We start from the raw sequence: 17,795 nt of genomic DNA on the forward strand, positions 1-17,795 counted from the left end.
TGAAATGGAAAAAATCTATCAGTTTGTTTTCCTGTAGTAATAAATTACAAGGGATTTCGGATTGATTCGGGAGGGTCAAAAATCTCTTTTCTACGATTAATTGCTATTATTTTTTTCACCTTTGAGCAAATCATCATTACAATAGTTAAAGAAAGAAAGGGGGAAAAAAACAAAAGGGTCGACCGATTTAACAGACATATTTGCTACAAATAAACTTTATAGTACTGTAGTTTCTGACGAAGAACATGTACAGAACATAATTTTTTGATTTGTTGATGGTTTTAAAATTGCTGCCCACAAAACAAATTCTAACCTTTTAAGTCAAAAATCCACAAACATGAAAAATTATTTCCCAGCACCAAAGTATCGAGAAATTTTAGAGATTCTGAATAGTTTTTTCTTCATGAAGAAATAAGGAAAAAAAAATTACTTTAAACCCCGAGAAAAATTATATGTAGACTTAAAAATCTTTTACTTTTAGCATAAGTGTTAAAATTAGAAGACATATTTTTTTCTTTTTTGAGCAACTGTCAAAAGTAAACCGTATTAGTATGGAATAGCTGAAAAATATGCGGCTTTGTAGGGGTTTTTTTTTTTTGGGGGGGGGGACTTAATTTGCGCGGTATAGTGTTGACTGAATCGTTCAGACGTACTGAGATGTCAGAAGGCTTAATGCTAATATAAATGAAGTCAGAAGACTTAATGTTAATATAAATGTTAGCCTAGCCCTTGAAATAAATAAATCAATGTTGTTTGAATTACGAAACATATAAAAAAAGTGCATTGCTCATTAAAAATAATAATAAAAAAAAAGGATCGGGAATTGAGTTACACTCCTTCAACGGAAAATATTGTGAAAACCACAATTTCAAAAAAACGCGCCTTAATTATTCCACTTTCGCTCGAAACAGGCATTATTGGCAAGCTGCCAGCATCCACATTGATCCGAACGCAGACGAAGATGAACGTTCATATATCTTCGTTAATTAAAGTCGTACAAAGATGAGACTGGGTTTACGAGGATCCCCGAAAATTGCGCACCTTAAATCGCTACCGTTCTCGAAAAGTGAGACTGACATACATACATAGATACAATCGGGTTTTAACATTGTAGATTTTAAATTCTTAGATTCGTATTAGACTTCTCAAGTTCTTAAAATAAAAGATCAAAGTATCATAGATAAAAAAAAATATTATCATTTCTTGCAGGTAATGAAAGAACATGGTGTTTATAACATGGTGTTCAGCAGCTCTTGCGTGGTCTACGGCAATCCACAGTACCTCCCTATTGATGAAGCTCATCCCATTGGAAATGTAGCTAATGTGTACGGAAGGACAAAGTATGCAGTTGAGCAGATGTTGGTTGATATATGTAGAGCTGAGAAGGTTAGTATCAATGTGATTTATTCAAATTGTAAATTGAATTGAATATACGTAGTCTGTCCAATAAATACGCAAACTGAGGCCATAAACGAGCTGTTGTGTGCATCACATGACTTCATTTTACTCCAATTTAATGTCATTTCCCCACTACTGGCAATTTTAATGTGATTCAATAGTTTACTCTCTAAAAATCACCAACAGTGGCCAAATAAAAATCAGATTAAAAAAAAAGAAGAAGAAGCCAAGTTTGTCGCCAAGTTGGCGACAAAACTTGGCGACCAAAAGACTGGCGATATATCGCCAAGTGTCCGACAAATTATAACACCACTTGCATCGTTTGCATCGAAATCTACGATTTCCCCCCCCCCCCCAAAAAGGGGCAAAAGACCCCTTTAGAAACACCCGAATCCAACCAAAAGGGGAGGTGCACAACGAGACCCCACTAGGAGTCTACGTACCAAATTTCAACTTTCTAGGACATACCGTTCTTGAGTTATGTGACATGCAGACGTCACGAGAAAACTCGTTGTAATTAACTTGGCAATCGTCAAAATGGTTATTTCGCGTGTCTATACGTTCTTAGGCACTTATCCACGTGCGGTCGAGTCGAAAAAAAAAGTCAACATTCATTCGGGGGTGAGTAAAATGGAAATGAAGGTCGATTTTTGAGTGGAAATTTTTTTGCGAATACAATACTTCCTTTTTTGTAAAAGGAAGTAAAAATTTATTTTGAAAAATTTAGTCCACATCGATTTTGTTCCCTTCAAAGTACTCTTCATTCGTTGCTATGCACTAATTCCATCTTCTTTACCACTCCTTAAAGCACCTTTGGAAGTCTTCAGCAGTTAGGCTCCTCAGTTGTCTCTTCGTTTCTCGCTTTATTGAGTCCAAAATTTCCCAGTGATGTCCCCTCATCACATTTTCCCTTTTGGGAATACTAAAAAGCCGCAGGGTGCAAGATCTGGCGAATAAAGAGGATGATGAAGGATGGTGATTGGTTTTTTGCCAGAAACTGGCAAACAATCAATGGTGTATGAGCTGGTGCATTGTCATGGTGAAGGATCCATCCACCGCCTTGAGTCAAATTTGGTCGTACACGATGTCTCAAACGCGTGAGAACTGTGATTTCATCAATTTCCATTTTTGACGAACAGTAAAATCAAGGACAACAGAAAATAAGATAACTTGCAACATAAGCGCAGTTTGGCGATTTGCCAAGCACTGAAAGCTCGTTGGGCGACAGGCAACTATCGGCGATAGTTAGTGAGACTATAACACGCGTCATGGCCGCTAGACTGCATTAGAGCCGCTACATAGACAGGCCGACGCATCAGCTTAATGTAGCCATTTTGGATCGGATTTTTCATTGTTGCACTGCTTGGGTTACCACAGCAAAGTTTCAGATTTCGCCAAATTTGCAGAAAATAATACTTTATTTAACAAACAATTCACGTGCCGCTAGTAATCGCTCACAGTGAACAATCACCAAACGCGATAACTCGCCAGAAAAGACAACCACCCAAACACGCGCTCCGATCCAAAATGGCTACTCTTCAGCTGATGCGTCGGCTCGTATATAAAGGGGCCTTAGACTGCATGAGTTGGCGTATTTATTGGACAGACTATGTATGCTGGTCGCCTCGTCTGGTGATCAAAGGACTCTGATTGCGATGAGGAGGTGCCGGGAACGAATTTCGGCTTGGGCAAGGAAGTACTTTTTCTCTCCTGCCCTTATCTTTGTGTGAATGTGTTGTGCATGGTTACCTACCCTATAAAGTATTGTAGAAGACAAACTTCACACTAAATGACGGTACAGTTGGAAAAGTGAAGCAGCACAGACCAAATAGGGAAGTTGCAACCTGTTAAATGTTCATATTTTGGCTATTGGATATTGTTTAATTGACCCTCAAAACTAAATTCTCCATCGCCGAGTTTTAAAACACCGTGATTGATTTTTAATGAATTTTTAAAAATCCACGCGCAAAAGTGCGCTCTTCTGAGACGTCACGAGCCTACGTCACAGGGCACGAATGGGCAGCCTTCCGCCGAAGATCCCTTGTTTTCGCTACGGACATTTTGAGCGCGCTGATATATTTATTTTTTAGAAATTCAATGATCCTTTTGAACACGCTATGGAGGCCGGATTCGTCAAAGCACAATCTAATAATCTTCCTCATGGAACATCAATGATGGTATTCTAATATTTCCGAGAGGATGAGAGATTTAATGTTCCAGAAACGCGAGGAGGTAAGCTTTACGTTTCGTCTTCGAAGTCGAATGCACGTCCTTCGGTTTCTCCCCTATCGGAAGAGCGCATGACGTCACTTCCTGTGCAATTTGACGTCACGAGCGCTTGAACTTTAAAAAGTAATTAAAAAAACTACTTATCGTATCCCAAAATTTTTTTTCACCTATTATGTTCATACATGTTACTCTATCATATAAAAATAAAATTGAAAAATCGAAAACTTCCCTATTGAATACACGTCCAAATGAACCAGATTTAGAAAATTAGGTTTGTTTTCATGGGAAGATATTTACTGCTTTCAATTTTTAAAACTGTATTGTGAGTAGGAGAAATTGTGAGTTTTCAAGACACAAATAACAAAAAATATGATTCTGCAGAAAACTAAACAGTAGCAATAAAAATTATAATGCTACAGAGACAATAGCACACTATCTACTTGAAAAATCACTTTCTTTATGTGCCTATAACTCTTTACCACCTGTATACCTAAATAATTATGTATCTTTCTATACATCTATGCATTTATCTATACAGACCCTAATTAATGCATGGGCCCACACCTAAGGGCCTTCATTTCTTTTCATAGTCATATTATATGTGATAGAATTTTCATTTATTAGGCTTTAAACATTAAATTCCTATAAACAAAATACTAGGGGTCGTACAAAAGTTCGTAAACACGTTGCAAAAAATTGAAATTTTACTTGCCAAGTATTAACAAAAACAACAAAAAAATTTACAAAATGCTAAAAATTGATTCAATTTTTAGCAAGTGTTTACGAACTTTTGGGGTACTCTAAGTAGCTGTTAAAGTGCTTATTGTTCCTTTATCTTTAATTTTCCTCTTATTTGTAATTTAAATCAAACATTAAATATCTTTATCTTTACTAATAATAAAGCTCAAAATCTCTCTGGATATCTGGATCTCAGTCTGAATATCTGTGACGCGCACAGCGCCTAAACCGTTCGGCCGATTTTCATGAAATTTGACACAAAATTAGTTTGTAGCATGGGGTGTGCACCTCGAAGAGATTTTTCAAAAATTCGATTTTGTTCTTTTTATATTCCAGTTTTAAGAACATTTTACCCAGAAAATTATCATAACGTGGAAAAGTAGATTATCAAATTATCATAACGTGGAACCGTTACATGGGCGAGCAAATAGCCATAGCAAATCGGCGAGAAATTCATCACCTATGTTTAAGCTAGAACTTCTTTGTATACAACATTTTTATTTTTTTTTCTGGTGCTAAAATTATTAAGCTGCTTGATGAACTGATTTTGGAGCAAGCTACATAACATTGGCCATGTGAAAAAAAGTCTTCTCTTAAATCGGTCCCTGCTACTTTTAATGTCTGTCCTTGTCACTTATTAACGGTTATTGCAAAGCTAACTTTAACAGGAAACTGCACTCTTATAAATTCAAAAGGATAGTCCACCTGTGATGATGTTCTTAAAAACTTCGTTTCTAGTTTTGAAAAAATGAAAGCAAAAGACAGCAACATTATTATTTGACTTGAGAAAAGCCTCGAGAATCACGTGAGAAACAAAAACAGTATCAAATTTAAAATTCGCTATCGAGCAAAAGTTGAGATGAAGTATTGAATAATGATTTGAATGGAGGAAAGCCTCCAAAAATAAGGGATTTAAATTTCAATGACAGGTATTACTTTCACAGAAATTAAGGGGTTTTAATTCATTTCTCTTGAACTAATTGATATTTCGAAAAATCCTTTCTTAGTGGATACTTTCGTAATCATGTGGACATGCCTGCCAAATTTCAAGTCTGAGGCTTCAGCGGTATTGGCTGTGCGTTGATATATATATATATATATATATATATATATGTTATCTCAGGACATTGATTTTTATATATATTATCATTTGCGTAAATAGAGTAGCACTTAAATAAGAAAAACTTGATTTCGGAGCACTCCTTTACTTATATTCTGGTCACTAATAGTTACAATTTTAATATTTCAAGAGAAATTCACACATGATGTTTCTATTTGAAATGAGAGGTAGGAATTACAAGGCTGATTTTCAATACGATTGACAGTTTCGTGTCCTGACTTTTTCCATTGAATTAAATGTTAATGAAATTATTTCTTTGGTATTGCATATGCATGTGTAGCGAGGCATTGTTTTTACATTAAATTCATTGCATTCAGTGTCTTTCTTCATGTTTGCTTAATTGATAAGCCTTTTCTCTTACTTTAGTTAGCTGGTAATGGAAATGTCCTTGTCCTTATTAAAAAGTTCGCATAATCTTTATTACTTCCTTTTTACAAAAAAGAAAGTATTGTATTCACGAAAACATTTTCACGCAAAAATCGACCTTAATTTAAATTTTGCTCACCCAACAATGAATGTTAAGTTTTTTTTTTCAAGGCGAGCTACAAGGCTAATAAATGGACTTTCTCACTTAGACTACGATTCCTGGCTTAGAAGGTTAAAAATGTACAGTCTCGAGCAAAGAAGAGACCGAGGGGACATGATTCAGCTGTTTAAATTTATTAAAACGAAAGATGTGACGGGGCTGAAGTTTAGCACTGAAAACAGGACAAGGGGTCATTGTTTTAAGCTATTTAAATCTCAGGCTAACATGGATATTAGGAAAAATTATTATTTTAGCAGGGTAGTGGAACCTCGGAACAGCATACCGGAAGAGGTGGTCATGAGCAAGGGAGTAGACAGTTTTAAGAGGGTCATTGATCTTCACTGGGGATTGTAAATGGACTAGGACCAGTCTAGCTGGGCCCAGAGCCTGTTGCTGGTCGTCACTTTTGTATTTGTATTTGAACGTATAGACACGTGAAATATCCATTTTGACGATTCCCGAGTTAATTACAACGAGTTTTCTCGTGATGTCTATATGTACGTATATATGTCGCGTAACTCAAGAACGGTATGTCCTAGAAAGTTGAAATTTAGTACGTAGACCCCTAGCGGGGTCTAGTTGTGCACCTCCCTTTTTGGTTGCATTCGGATACTCCAAAGGACAGCTTATGTAATAACCATAACTGAGGCAATTAAAGTTAGCATTACAAGTTAGCTAGTAATGGAAATGTTCTTCTCCTTACTAAAAAGTTGGCATAAACTTTATCTTTTTTGTAAACTTTCAAGCAGATTTTTTATTTTTTGTGCATTAAAGAAAGAAGTAATACACCCAAACCTGTTTTTATACGGTGAATAGAGACAACATAAAAAAAAAATTGTTCGAAATATTACGAGTAGCTTTAAAAAGTTGTTTTCGCAACAGAGTTAAAAAATACTTTTTTTATGCGGTGGATAAGGACCGCATAAAAAAAGTCCCACATAAAAAATAACCCAAAAACTTACAAAATGGGGGTCGTTTCCAAAATTTTAAAAGTATTTTTTTTTTTCGGAAAGAGCATGCTTAAAAACATAGAATCTGACCATTTTTTAAATAATATCTTTAAGTTTAATATTTTAAAAAAATTACTTAAATCGGTGCTCTTTCATCGTTTAACGCTTCTGCCGATGACATCACAAAGGATGAAATGCCATTCCGTGTTGCCATTCACGGTCCAAAATATTTATTTCGCATCTTTACTCACGTGGATTGGCAACGATAGGATTGATAGCAAGCGCAGAGCGCAATTTCATTCGATGCTTGATTATCATAACGTGGAAACGTAGTAGAAAGATGCGGCAAAGTGCATCATTTGTGACGTCATCAAAACCACGCCTTGTTTGAAAAATCGGACAGTTAAAAAAATAGTTAAAAAAAAAAAAACTGTTGGGAAAAGGAAAGTAATTTCTGGGTCCATGTTATTTTTGAGCAATCACGATAACTTATTGTTCTCATTTGATTGTTTTTGACGTTCCTTTGATTTTTCCCACCGCCACCCTCCGCACCATCACCGTCGACCGGCTCCTCACGATGCTGCTCCTCTAGCGAAAGCCGTCTCCAGGTTGCATCCATGTCCTACACACACGCGCATACATACACAACTACACACACACACACATACACCTACACATATACACACCTACACATACACACACATACACACACGCATACATACAGACACCCACACATACAGTCACAAAAACATACGCACAACTACCCACACATTCGTGCCAGCACACAGACACAAACACATAGGCCAACACATACATACACATACCCCCCCACACACATTCATACACACAACTACCCACACACTTATGACAGCACACAGACACAAACACACATGTCTACATACACACACTCGTGATTGCGAAAAACATAATTTGAATTCAAGATGTCAAAATTCAAATTAATTTTATTTCTTTTTTTTTTTTTGCTCATTCTATCCATTTTAATGACTAAAAGTAGTACTTTTGACTGAAGGAAACCACCCCATTGTAATATTTAAACGAAATAAAAATAAACCGAGTGATAATTTTTGCCGGGTTGTCAGACAAAAATTCCCGAATAAGGAAATTTTTGGGAGGTCACAGTGACTTCCCATCGGGGTGCCTATGTCGTCACTTGGAAGATACTATCCTTGCACTCGTTTTAAAAATAATTTCGTCAATTGAATCCCAATCTGGTTGAAATTTTAATACAACGCAAAAAAAAAAAATCGCATAAAAAAGACACATAAAAACAGTTTGGGTGTACAGTCGACTCCCGCTACAACGCGATTCGAATTACGCGACCTGACTATAACGCGAGTTTTTCCAGAGTAACGAATTTTATAGCGAATTCCTCGTCCGCAATACAATTTTTTTTTTTTTTTTGGAAGGAAGTATCTGTTTCGTTATTCGGTCCTAAATATTGATTTCATGAATATATTTTTTCCTCATATTGCCATCGATAGCGCCCCCCCCCCCCTTCACCATACTGGTCCATGCATCGCTTTGTTAGTGCATCAAGTAACCACTCGGCGTCTTTCTTTCTTTTTTCTTTCTTAATATTAAGGTTGATGAAATAAAATGGCACCTTAGTGAACTGTTTCATCTAAAGTTTGTAAAGATGGGAAGAAAAAGAAAGTTTCTATCAAAAAAAAAAAAGAAGTTCAAGATATTCGATATGCTTGAACATAACTAAAAAGCACGTCGACGGTAGCACGACAATAAGTATAAGTGATGTACGTGCTCGACGTTAAATCCCGGTTATCACAAATTTGCCATTTCAACTGCGCTTGCGCACGGACTTAGCTTTTTGGGCTTTCTGTTTTAAGATTTCGTGTTGCTTGTTTATATTTAGGTTGTGCTAGAGTCCCAACAAATTAATGAATGCGATAAGAGTATTTTCACAGCGATTTCGGGATACATTATATGAAACTACGGATATGAATAACTGATAATCTTTATCAAGAAAAGAGAAAAGTTACACTTCAATATTTATTGGTTTGGAAATAATTATTTAACGTAAACGTAAAACACGTTATGTACTTCAAAAATGATCGGAATATTACAAATATCCGTCTTTTGCGGATATTTTACGTTAGGCGTAAACAGCTTATTATTATACATTTGTATTTAGGTTGAGGGTTCGGCTTTGTATTGGAAGTGATGCTGCAGATCGAGTACGCTCTTCTGAGGTTAAAAATTTGGCCCTGAAAAGGGCCTTTGTTTGATAGAAAAATCAGGCTCCGAATCCATTAATAATTAAGACGCAAAACTCAATCTTTACCGAGGCGTAAAAACTAAATCAAAGACAGCTTTGTAATTTCTAATTTTTATCTGTTCTTATCTCATATTAGCAAATTTAAATGCTTTTCATTAGTTTGAGCAAGAGTTTCGAAATCAGCAAAGTCCGCGCGCAAGCGCAGTTGAAATGGCAAATTTGTGATAACCGGGATTTAACGTCGAGTGATGTACGTACCTTACGTACGTAGTTTTATTTTATGTCTTTCCCTGCCATTGATCATTGTGCATCCTAACAGTTTTTTTACGTTGAATGAAGAAGCTTTTTTATTTTTTTAAGTACAGTAAAAGTACAGTTTTTAATAATAAGAAAAGATTTAATTATAAGTATGGTTCAGGAATGTCTTAAAGAGGGGGTTGGGGGTGTTTATAAGTGTCTAAGAGAATTTTGTATGCTTCTAAAAAATTTGTATACATATATTTCTCCACAACGCGAAATTTCACTCGACGTTAAATCCCGGTTATCACAAATTTGCCATTTCAACTGCGCTTGCGCGCGGACTTTGCTGATTTCAAAACTCTTGCTAAATTAATTACAAACATTTTAAATTTGGTAATAAATATGAGATGGCAAGAGATAAAAATTAGAAATCACAAAGTTTTTTCTGATTTAGTTTTTCGGCCTCGGTAAAGATTGAATTTTGCGTCTTAATTATTAATGGATTCGGTGTTTGAATCGTCTGTCCTTTTTCAGGACCAAATTTTTAACCTCAGAAGAGCGTACTAGAATTTCAGCATCACTTCTAATACAAAGCCGAACCCCCAACCTAAATAAAAATGTATAATACTAAGTTGTTTACGCCTAACGTAAAATATCCGCAAAAGACGGCTTTCTGTACTAATATTCTAATCATTTTTGAAGTAAACAACGTGTTTTACATTTATGTTAAATAAATATTTCCAAACTAATAAATATTGAAGTTTCATTTTTCTCTTAAGATTATCGGTTATTCATATCCGTAGTTTCATATAATATATCACGAAATCGTTGTGAAAATATTCTAATCGCATTCATTAATTTGTTGAGACTCTAGCTCAGCCTAATTATAAACAAGCAACACGAAATCTTAAAACAGAAAGCCCAAAAAGCTAAGCCCGCGCGCAAGCGCAGTTGAAATGGCAAATTTGTGATAACTGGGATTTAACGTTAAGTGAAATTTCGACTTACGCGAGGAGTCTTGGAACGCATCCCTCGCGTAAGTCGAGGCTCGACTGTATTTGTTATTTAAACACAGCTGAAATTGATTTTATAGAACTGCTCATCTAACATTTAAGAGTCCAGAGGGGGATAACCTGCAACATTTAGAATTATTAGGCATTAGAGGGGCCAGTTTTGTTCATATTTAACATTTTTTTAAGGATACAGGCGTTCACTACTTATTTCAGAGTTCTCTTTTTTACTTCCTTTTACAAAAAAGGAAGTATTGTATTCGCGAAAAAAAATTTCACTCAAAAATCGACCTTCATTTCCATTTTTCTCACCCCCGAATGAATGTTGAGTCTTTTTTTTGACCCGAACACACGTGGATATACGCCTAGGAATCTACAGACACCCGAAATATCCATTTTGACAACCTCCGAGTTAATGACAACGAATTTTCTCGTGACATCCGTATGTACGTGTGTATGTATCTCGTATAACTCAAAAACGGTATGTCCTAGAAAGTTGAAATTTGGTACGTAGACTCCTAGTGGGACCTAGTTGTGCACTTTTAATTTTGGTTGCATTCGGATGTTCCTAAGGGGGTCTTTTGCCCCTTTTTTGGGGGGAAATCATTGTTAATTTCGATGTAAACTCAAGTGGTGTTATAATTAGTCGGACACTTGGCGATATATCGCCAGTCTTTTGGTCGCCATGTTTGTCGCCAACTTGGCGACAAATTTGGCGAATTTTTTTTTTAAATTTTGTTTCAGTTTGGCCACAGTTGGTGATATTTAGAGAGTAAACTATTGAATCACATTAAATTTGCCAATAATGGGAAAATGACATTAAATTGGAGTAAAAGGAAGTCATGTGATGCACACATCCGCTCGTTTATGTCTGTTTTTAAAAGATGCTTTTTTCTAAAATTTTATACTTTTAATATTAAGAAACGATCAATCGTGCTCAAAAATGTGAACACTGTATTACAATAAAGTTTGGCAATTAACTCAAATAGTTTCAACTTTTTCTCTTTGAAATTCTGATGAATTTCTCCAAGAAAAAAAAAGAAAGAAAGAAAAATATGAAAGTAATTCAAAGCTTTTTGGTACATAAAATTCACCAGAAATAAAAAAAGAAAGAAAGAAAAATATGAAAGTAATTCAAAGCTTTTAAGTACATAAAATTCACCAGAAATTCGAAAAACTAACTATTCAAATTTTAAATTTTTGTTCCTTGAAAGAAACAAAAAAAAAAAAAAAAAAAAAAAAAAAAAAAGAGCGAGATTTAGTAACAATAATGAAATCTGCAGTACAATAATTAAATTAAAAAATATATATATATTGAAATGTTATCCAAGAAATGAAATGAAATACTGTAAAACGCTCTTTTTCACAAGGTGAGTACGACTGCAGTAAAGCAAACTTTACGCTATTCAGCCGCGTTAAGCGCATAAAGTATTATATCTGCACTTTTTGTCAAAAGTGAGTTACAGTCACAGGGTGGTTCTTTGTCACATATTTCTCTTAAATATAACGTTTTATGGTCATTTGTCAACGGGAAATATTAGAAAAAACATTTTTTTAGAGGTGCATCTGAATCAAATACATGGAGGCATAAGACTTTAAACAGAAGGTTTTTTTTTTTGACTCAGTCAGCCAGACCACTAAAGCATTGTGATTTGGGTCTAAAATATTATTGTTTATTAATGTTGCAAAGATAATAATAGGGTGATGGGACGACATATTCTACATAGAATTAAAGGTTTAAAAAAAATAATTTTGATAATAATAAATGTAAAAAATAATAAAACTTGTTTACGCCATGGACAGGATTGGCTTTCTGCCGGCATAAACTATTTTTTACCGTGCCAGTGTCAGAAACTGGTTATAACCGGTAAAAACCGGCAGAAACTGGCAAAAACTTAAAAGCACCTTTAATTACTTAAGTGATTGCTAAAATGATATTCGTTTAAGTGAACTAAAAAATTAAACTTCATTTCATCATTTAAAAAAATAAAATCCTATGCTAGTGCCCTTGATTTAGTTCAGAAAGGGAACTTTCTAATTTCAGAGGTTAGTAGTATTTGGATTAATTTAACAAAGGACGAAAAATCATATAGGTGCTCAGGAAAGAGGAGTGACATACAGAATCAAAAGGCAGTTACTGATTTTAATTTGCTCACTTATATGCTTCATCTAAATTGTTTGTGATCGAAATTATCACTTGCTTCAAGAAGAAAGTGCCAGAAGTTTACTTGCCAATATTAACATAGATTTTGTACCTAATATCACAGCTTTGCAAAACAAATTGGCCCTATTTCTCGAAACTTATTTTTCCAGTTAAATTTCTCCCACTACCCCAATTACTACATTGTGAACCAGTTAAAAAAAAAAAATACAATAGATGAAAGTTTCACGAACGTTGCTTGTTTCTTCATGCATTTCCTGCTAGCTCTTCTGTTGCAGGAATATTCTAAAGTTTCTCATTTGTACATCTTAGATTGAGAAACTGTTTAGATTTTAGAAACCACCTTTTCTAAAGAAGCAACTGCAGGGTCCAAACAATATAACATTTGATTTTAAATTGTGGTAATATCGTAATTAAATTGTGCTCTGGTTAATAATTATTTTTTCCATGCACTTTCTATTGCATGTCAATAATTTAATTTGTTTTCATTTTGTGAGTTTTTGCCCGTTTCTGCCGCAAGTGTGGCAGAAAGTGGTTTTTGCCATGCCGGTTTTAACCGGTTTTTACCAGTGGTTTTAACTGCCTCGGCCGAAACTTGCCAACCCTGGCCATGGATAGACATTGGTTAGAATTATTATAACTTGAGTCAGTTTTTCTTTTGAACCATTGTCTAATCGCTTGCTTGGCAATCCTAAACAATCCTCTACGATATTTTCAGCAATGGAATATCATCTCGCTGCGATACTTCAATCCCGTGGGGGCTCATCCTTCCGGGTTGGTGGGGGAGGACCCCACCAGACCCTTCACCAATCTCATGCCATTCATCGGACAGGTGGCCACTGGCAAAAGGGAAGAACTCGTAATTTATGGGGGAGATTATGACACGGATGACGGAACAGGTAATGTGGAAAACTTTCGATCCAGATGGCTTTCGTAAGTCTACTGTGTATTGTTAATAATAAGTTATGTTTTAAAAACTAGATTTTTTTTTAAAATCTCAGCATTGAATTATTGATTTGAGGTGTTTTTTTTTTTTTTTTTTTCTAACAGTAACAATAATCTGTATATATAAAAATGAATGTTTGTCTGTATGTCATCCATGAACTCAAAAACTGCCCGGCAGATTTGGCTGAAACTTTCACCGTTTGTTATTTTTGGTACTGGGAATGTTTATAGACCCATTCGAAAAACATCCGATCGATCGTTCCTTTTTTATTCCAATTTAAGTCACAATCCATTGGATAAATACGAATAAAATGCAGAAATTAATTCGCGTGAAAGATCTCATTGATAAGAAGTTAGCATTTTTCTTGAGTTTGAACAAATAAATTCTTTCTTTATTGTTTTATGGCTTTTCATGCAACGGGGGGATTTAAAACTTTTTCTATTTGATATTTTTAGCGATGGATTGATCTTGCAAACTGCGTGAGTACAAAATGTGAGGCTTCGCTGGATACCTGGACCGATTATTATGAAAATTGCTATAGATATGTATTTTTCCACGGAGAAGGTGCATAATAGGCTCATTGAAGCCACTCGCCATCAGGTGGCACTGCAGAGTAGCAACTTCTGCCCCGTTCAACCGATTGTCATGAAAATCAGTATAATGATGGATTTTTTTGTTGGCGTAGCAACGCGCGTCGGGTACAGCTAGTTTTTAATAAAAAATTATCAAATAAGCTTCGTGCTACAATATGATTAAAGTGAAAAACCAACGTAAATAAAGCAAATTCTGAAGAAAATACAGCATATAACTATTTTAAGGCTACAATGGAGCCTCTTCATCAGTGCAAGAAGCTCACCAACACAACCAAAGGTCGTGAGAGAACTGAGGAAAACTTTTTCATCAGAATTTTTGTTTTATTTACATTGGTTTTTTACTTTAATCAATACTATTTCACTTAAAAAGTTAGACAAAATTTAGTGAAATGTAATGTAAAATCAGCAAACTGAATGAAATTGTTTAAAATAAACCTACAATTAAATTCTGTACCTTAAAGCCAGCCTAACATAAGTCACACTACTTTACAGGAGAGAGGAAAAACATTTGTTTGGTGCATACAAAAGATGGGATGTGCCCCTTTTTAACACTGGAAAATAATTACAAAGGAATTTTCTTAGAATTACGTTCATATGGGCCGATGCAGAATAGTCTTCAACATACATTGCACTAATAAACAAAAAATGACAATTTTCAGACTTAACGTTGGGCAGGCTTTGGGGTATAGAATAGGGAAGTTGCAACCTATTAAATGTTCATATTTTGGCTATTGGATATTGTTAATTGACCCTCAAAAATAAAAAATTCACCATCGCCGAATTTTAAAACGCCGTGATTGATTTTTAATGAATTTTTAAAAATCCACGCTCAAAAGTGCGCGCTTCTGAAACGTCACGAGCCTACGTCACGGGGCGCGAATGGGCAGCCTTCCGCCGACGATCCCTTGTTTTCGCTAGGGACATTTTGAGCGCGCCGATACTTTTATTTTTTAGAAATTCAATAATCATTTTGAACACACTATGGAGGCCGGATTCGTTAAAGCACAATCTAAATAATCTTCCTCATGTGACATCAATGATGTTATTCGAATATTTACGAGAGGATGAGAGGTTTAATGTTCCAGAAACGCGAGGAGTTAAATGCGAGGAGATAAGCCTTTTACGTTTCGTCTTCGAAGTCGAAAGCACGATCTTCGGTTTCTCCCATGACATGGGAAGCGGTTCGCTAGCGTTTCTCTCCTATCGGAAGACGCATGACGTCACTTCCTATGCCATTTGACGTCACAAGGGCTTGAACTTTAAAAATTAATTAAAAAAAAAAACTACTTATCGTATCGCAAAAATTTTTTCACCTATGATGTTCATACATGTTACTCTATCATATAAAAATAAGATTGAAAAATCGAAAACTTCCCTATTAATACACTTGAAAAGAATACAAATGTGTTAAGTAATATTCTCGGCTACATACTGTTGATTGCCCCTCACACTTTACTGTTAGCGTCGCTCTGTGCTTATCATAAAACTAAAAACATATTCAGAAAATATATTCCCACAAAATCCAAGACTAAAAATGTTTCTTTCCAGGCGTGAGGGACTTTATACATGTGATGGATTTAGCCAAGGGCCATGTTGCTGCTTTGAAAAAACTTGAAAAGAATCCTCGATATAAGGTAATTCAATCCTTTTCATATTTCATGATAAATTTTATCTAATACAAATACAGTAAACTCCCGATTATCCGCGGAATAGGGTGGCATGGTAACCGCGGATAAGCGAAAACCGCGGATAATCACGATAATAGTTAAAAAACGATACTACTGTATACAATAGCTAAAAAATATGAATAACTCTTACACATACATTTACATTTTTGTTAAAAACATAGCTACATTCCATTTGCTAACATTGAAAGTAAAAAATATACATATGTAAAATCTAAAAACGAACAATAACACGATCAAAAGTTTTAAAAGCATTTAATGACTGTTAAAGAAATAGTGAAAAGACCCGCGGATAATCCGAGCAGCGGATAACCCGACCGCCGATAATCGGGAGTATACATATACATATATACATATACATATATATACATATACATATATACATATACATATATATATATATATATACATATATACGAGATACAGAATATGCCTGAACTAGGTTTGAAGGAAATTTCTGTAAAAGATATTGGTAAATAAATAGTAATAATAAATTGAGCAACATTTTGATGTCATTCAGGAACATATTACTGGGTTATAAAAAACTAGGACCTTAAAAAATTGATGTTTGCTTTTTTCTTTTGCAACCAGTTAAGCTTTTTACTTTTTGTAGAATGGCTTTTTATATCTGAAATTTGGCTATCAACATTGATTAGGCATATCCAACACATTTAATGTGAATATCATATTAGATTGCTAAGTTGTTTCACACAATAATTCTTTAAATATGTGATCAAAAAGAGTTTTTGGGCAAAAATTTATTGTTTTGTATATGGTTGGTTAAATATATACATAGTGGAATACATACAGAAAAGTATTTTAGTTGAATATAAATTTTTGAAATAAATACCTGGGTAAATACCCATTTCGGGTATTTACCCCTGAAAATAAATACCCGGGTATTTTACATCAGAAATTACCCAGAACCGAAGTTTTCTCCATAAGTAGCTGAAGCAACATTCTTGAAATGCTTTATTTATACAAATACAAAAGTGACGACCAGCAACAGGCTCTGGGCCCAGCTAGACTGGTCCTAGTCCATTTACAATCCCCAGTGAAGATCAATGGCCCTCTTAAAACTATCTACTCCCTCGCTCATGACCACCTCTTCCGGTAAGCTGTTCCACTACCCTGCTAAAATGATCATTTTTCCTAATATCCATGTTAGCCTGAGATTTAAATAGCTTAAAACAATGAACCCTTGTCCTGTTTTCAGTGCTAAACTTCAGCCCCGTAACATCTTTCGTTTTAATAAATTTAAACAACTGAATCGTGTCCCCTCGGTCTCTTCTTTGCTCGAGACTGTACATTTTTAGCCTTCTAAGCCTGGAATCGTAGTCTAAGTGGGAAAGTCCACTTATTAGCCTTGTAGCCCACCTTTGAACCCTTTCCAATACATTAATGTCTTTCTTAAGATAAGGAGACCAAAACTGAACAGCATACTCCAAATGGGGTCTTACCAAACTTCTATATGAGGGCAGAAGAACTTCTTTAGATTTATTTGAAATAGATCTATTGATAAACCCAAGCATCTTATTGGCTTTGTTGCTATCTTATGTAGATCAATGACAACTTATTGAATATTAGTTTTAAAAATGAGATTTAAATTGGTTCAGCAAACCTAATTTTAGCACCAAAAGAATTTAAACTTCATGATTTCAACCTATTAGTTAGTTGGCATTTAAAGATTGTTTTTGATATTAAAAAAATTGTGTATTCTTCACATTTTTTACTCAAAAAACTTTTAAAATATTACGTAGTTTCCATAATTCCTTCAGAATACATATTACTTAGGCAATAAAAAAAAATAATGAATTAAATGAAATGCTTGTTTTAAAAAAATCTTGTTTTTTAGGTTTACAATTTGGGAACTGGTCAAGGCATTTCTGTGGCACAATTGGTAGAAGCTTTTGAAAGAGTCAGTGGCAAAAAAGTAAGTCCTATG

At 34.8% G+C, this 17,795-nt stretch overlaps 1 protein-coding gene across 2 annotated transcripts in view; it reads left to right on the forward strand.

Annotated features, from left to right (window-relative positions):
- The window catches only part of LOC129233020 (UDP-glucose 4-epimerase-like), a 73,727-nt gene that overhangs the window by 44,169 nt on the left and 11,763 nt on the right, over window positions 1-17,795 (forward strand). For both annotated transcript variants that reach the window (XM_054867102.1, XM_054867101.1), the window contains exons 5-8: window positions 1,210-1,386; window positions 13,345-13,525; window positions 15,714-15,799; window positions 17,706-17,783. In XM_054867102.1, the coding sequence (XP_054723077.1) occupies window positions 1,210-1,386; window positions 13,345-13,525; window positions 15,714-15,799; window positions 17,706-17,783 (522 nt within the window). The remainder of the gene's footprint in view (window positions 1-1,209; window positions 1,387-13,344; window positions 13,526-15,713; window positions 15,800-17,705; window positions 17,784-17,795) is intronic.

The sequence above is a fragment of the Uloborus diversus genome, unplaced genomic scaffold (assembly GCF_026930045.1).
Source record: "Uloborus diversus isolate 005 unplaced genomic scaffold, Udiv.v.3.1 scaffold_15, whole genome shotgun sequence".
Classification (NCBI taxonomy): Eukaryota; Metazoa; Arthropoda; class Arachnida; order Araneae; family Uloboridae; genus Uloborus; species Uloborus diversus.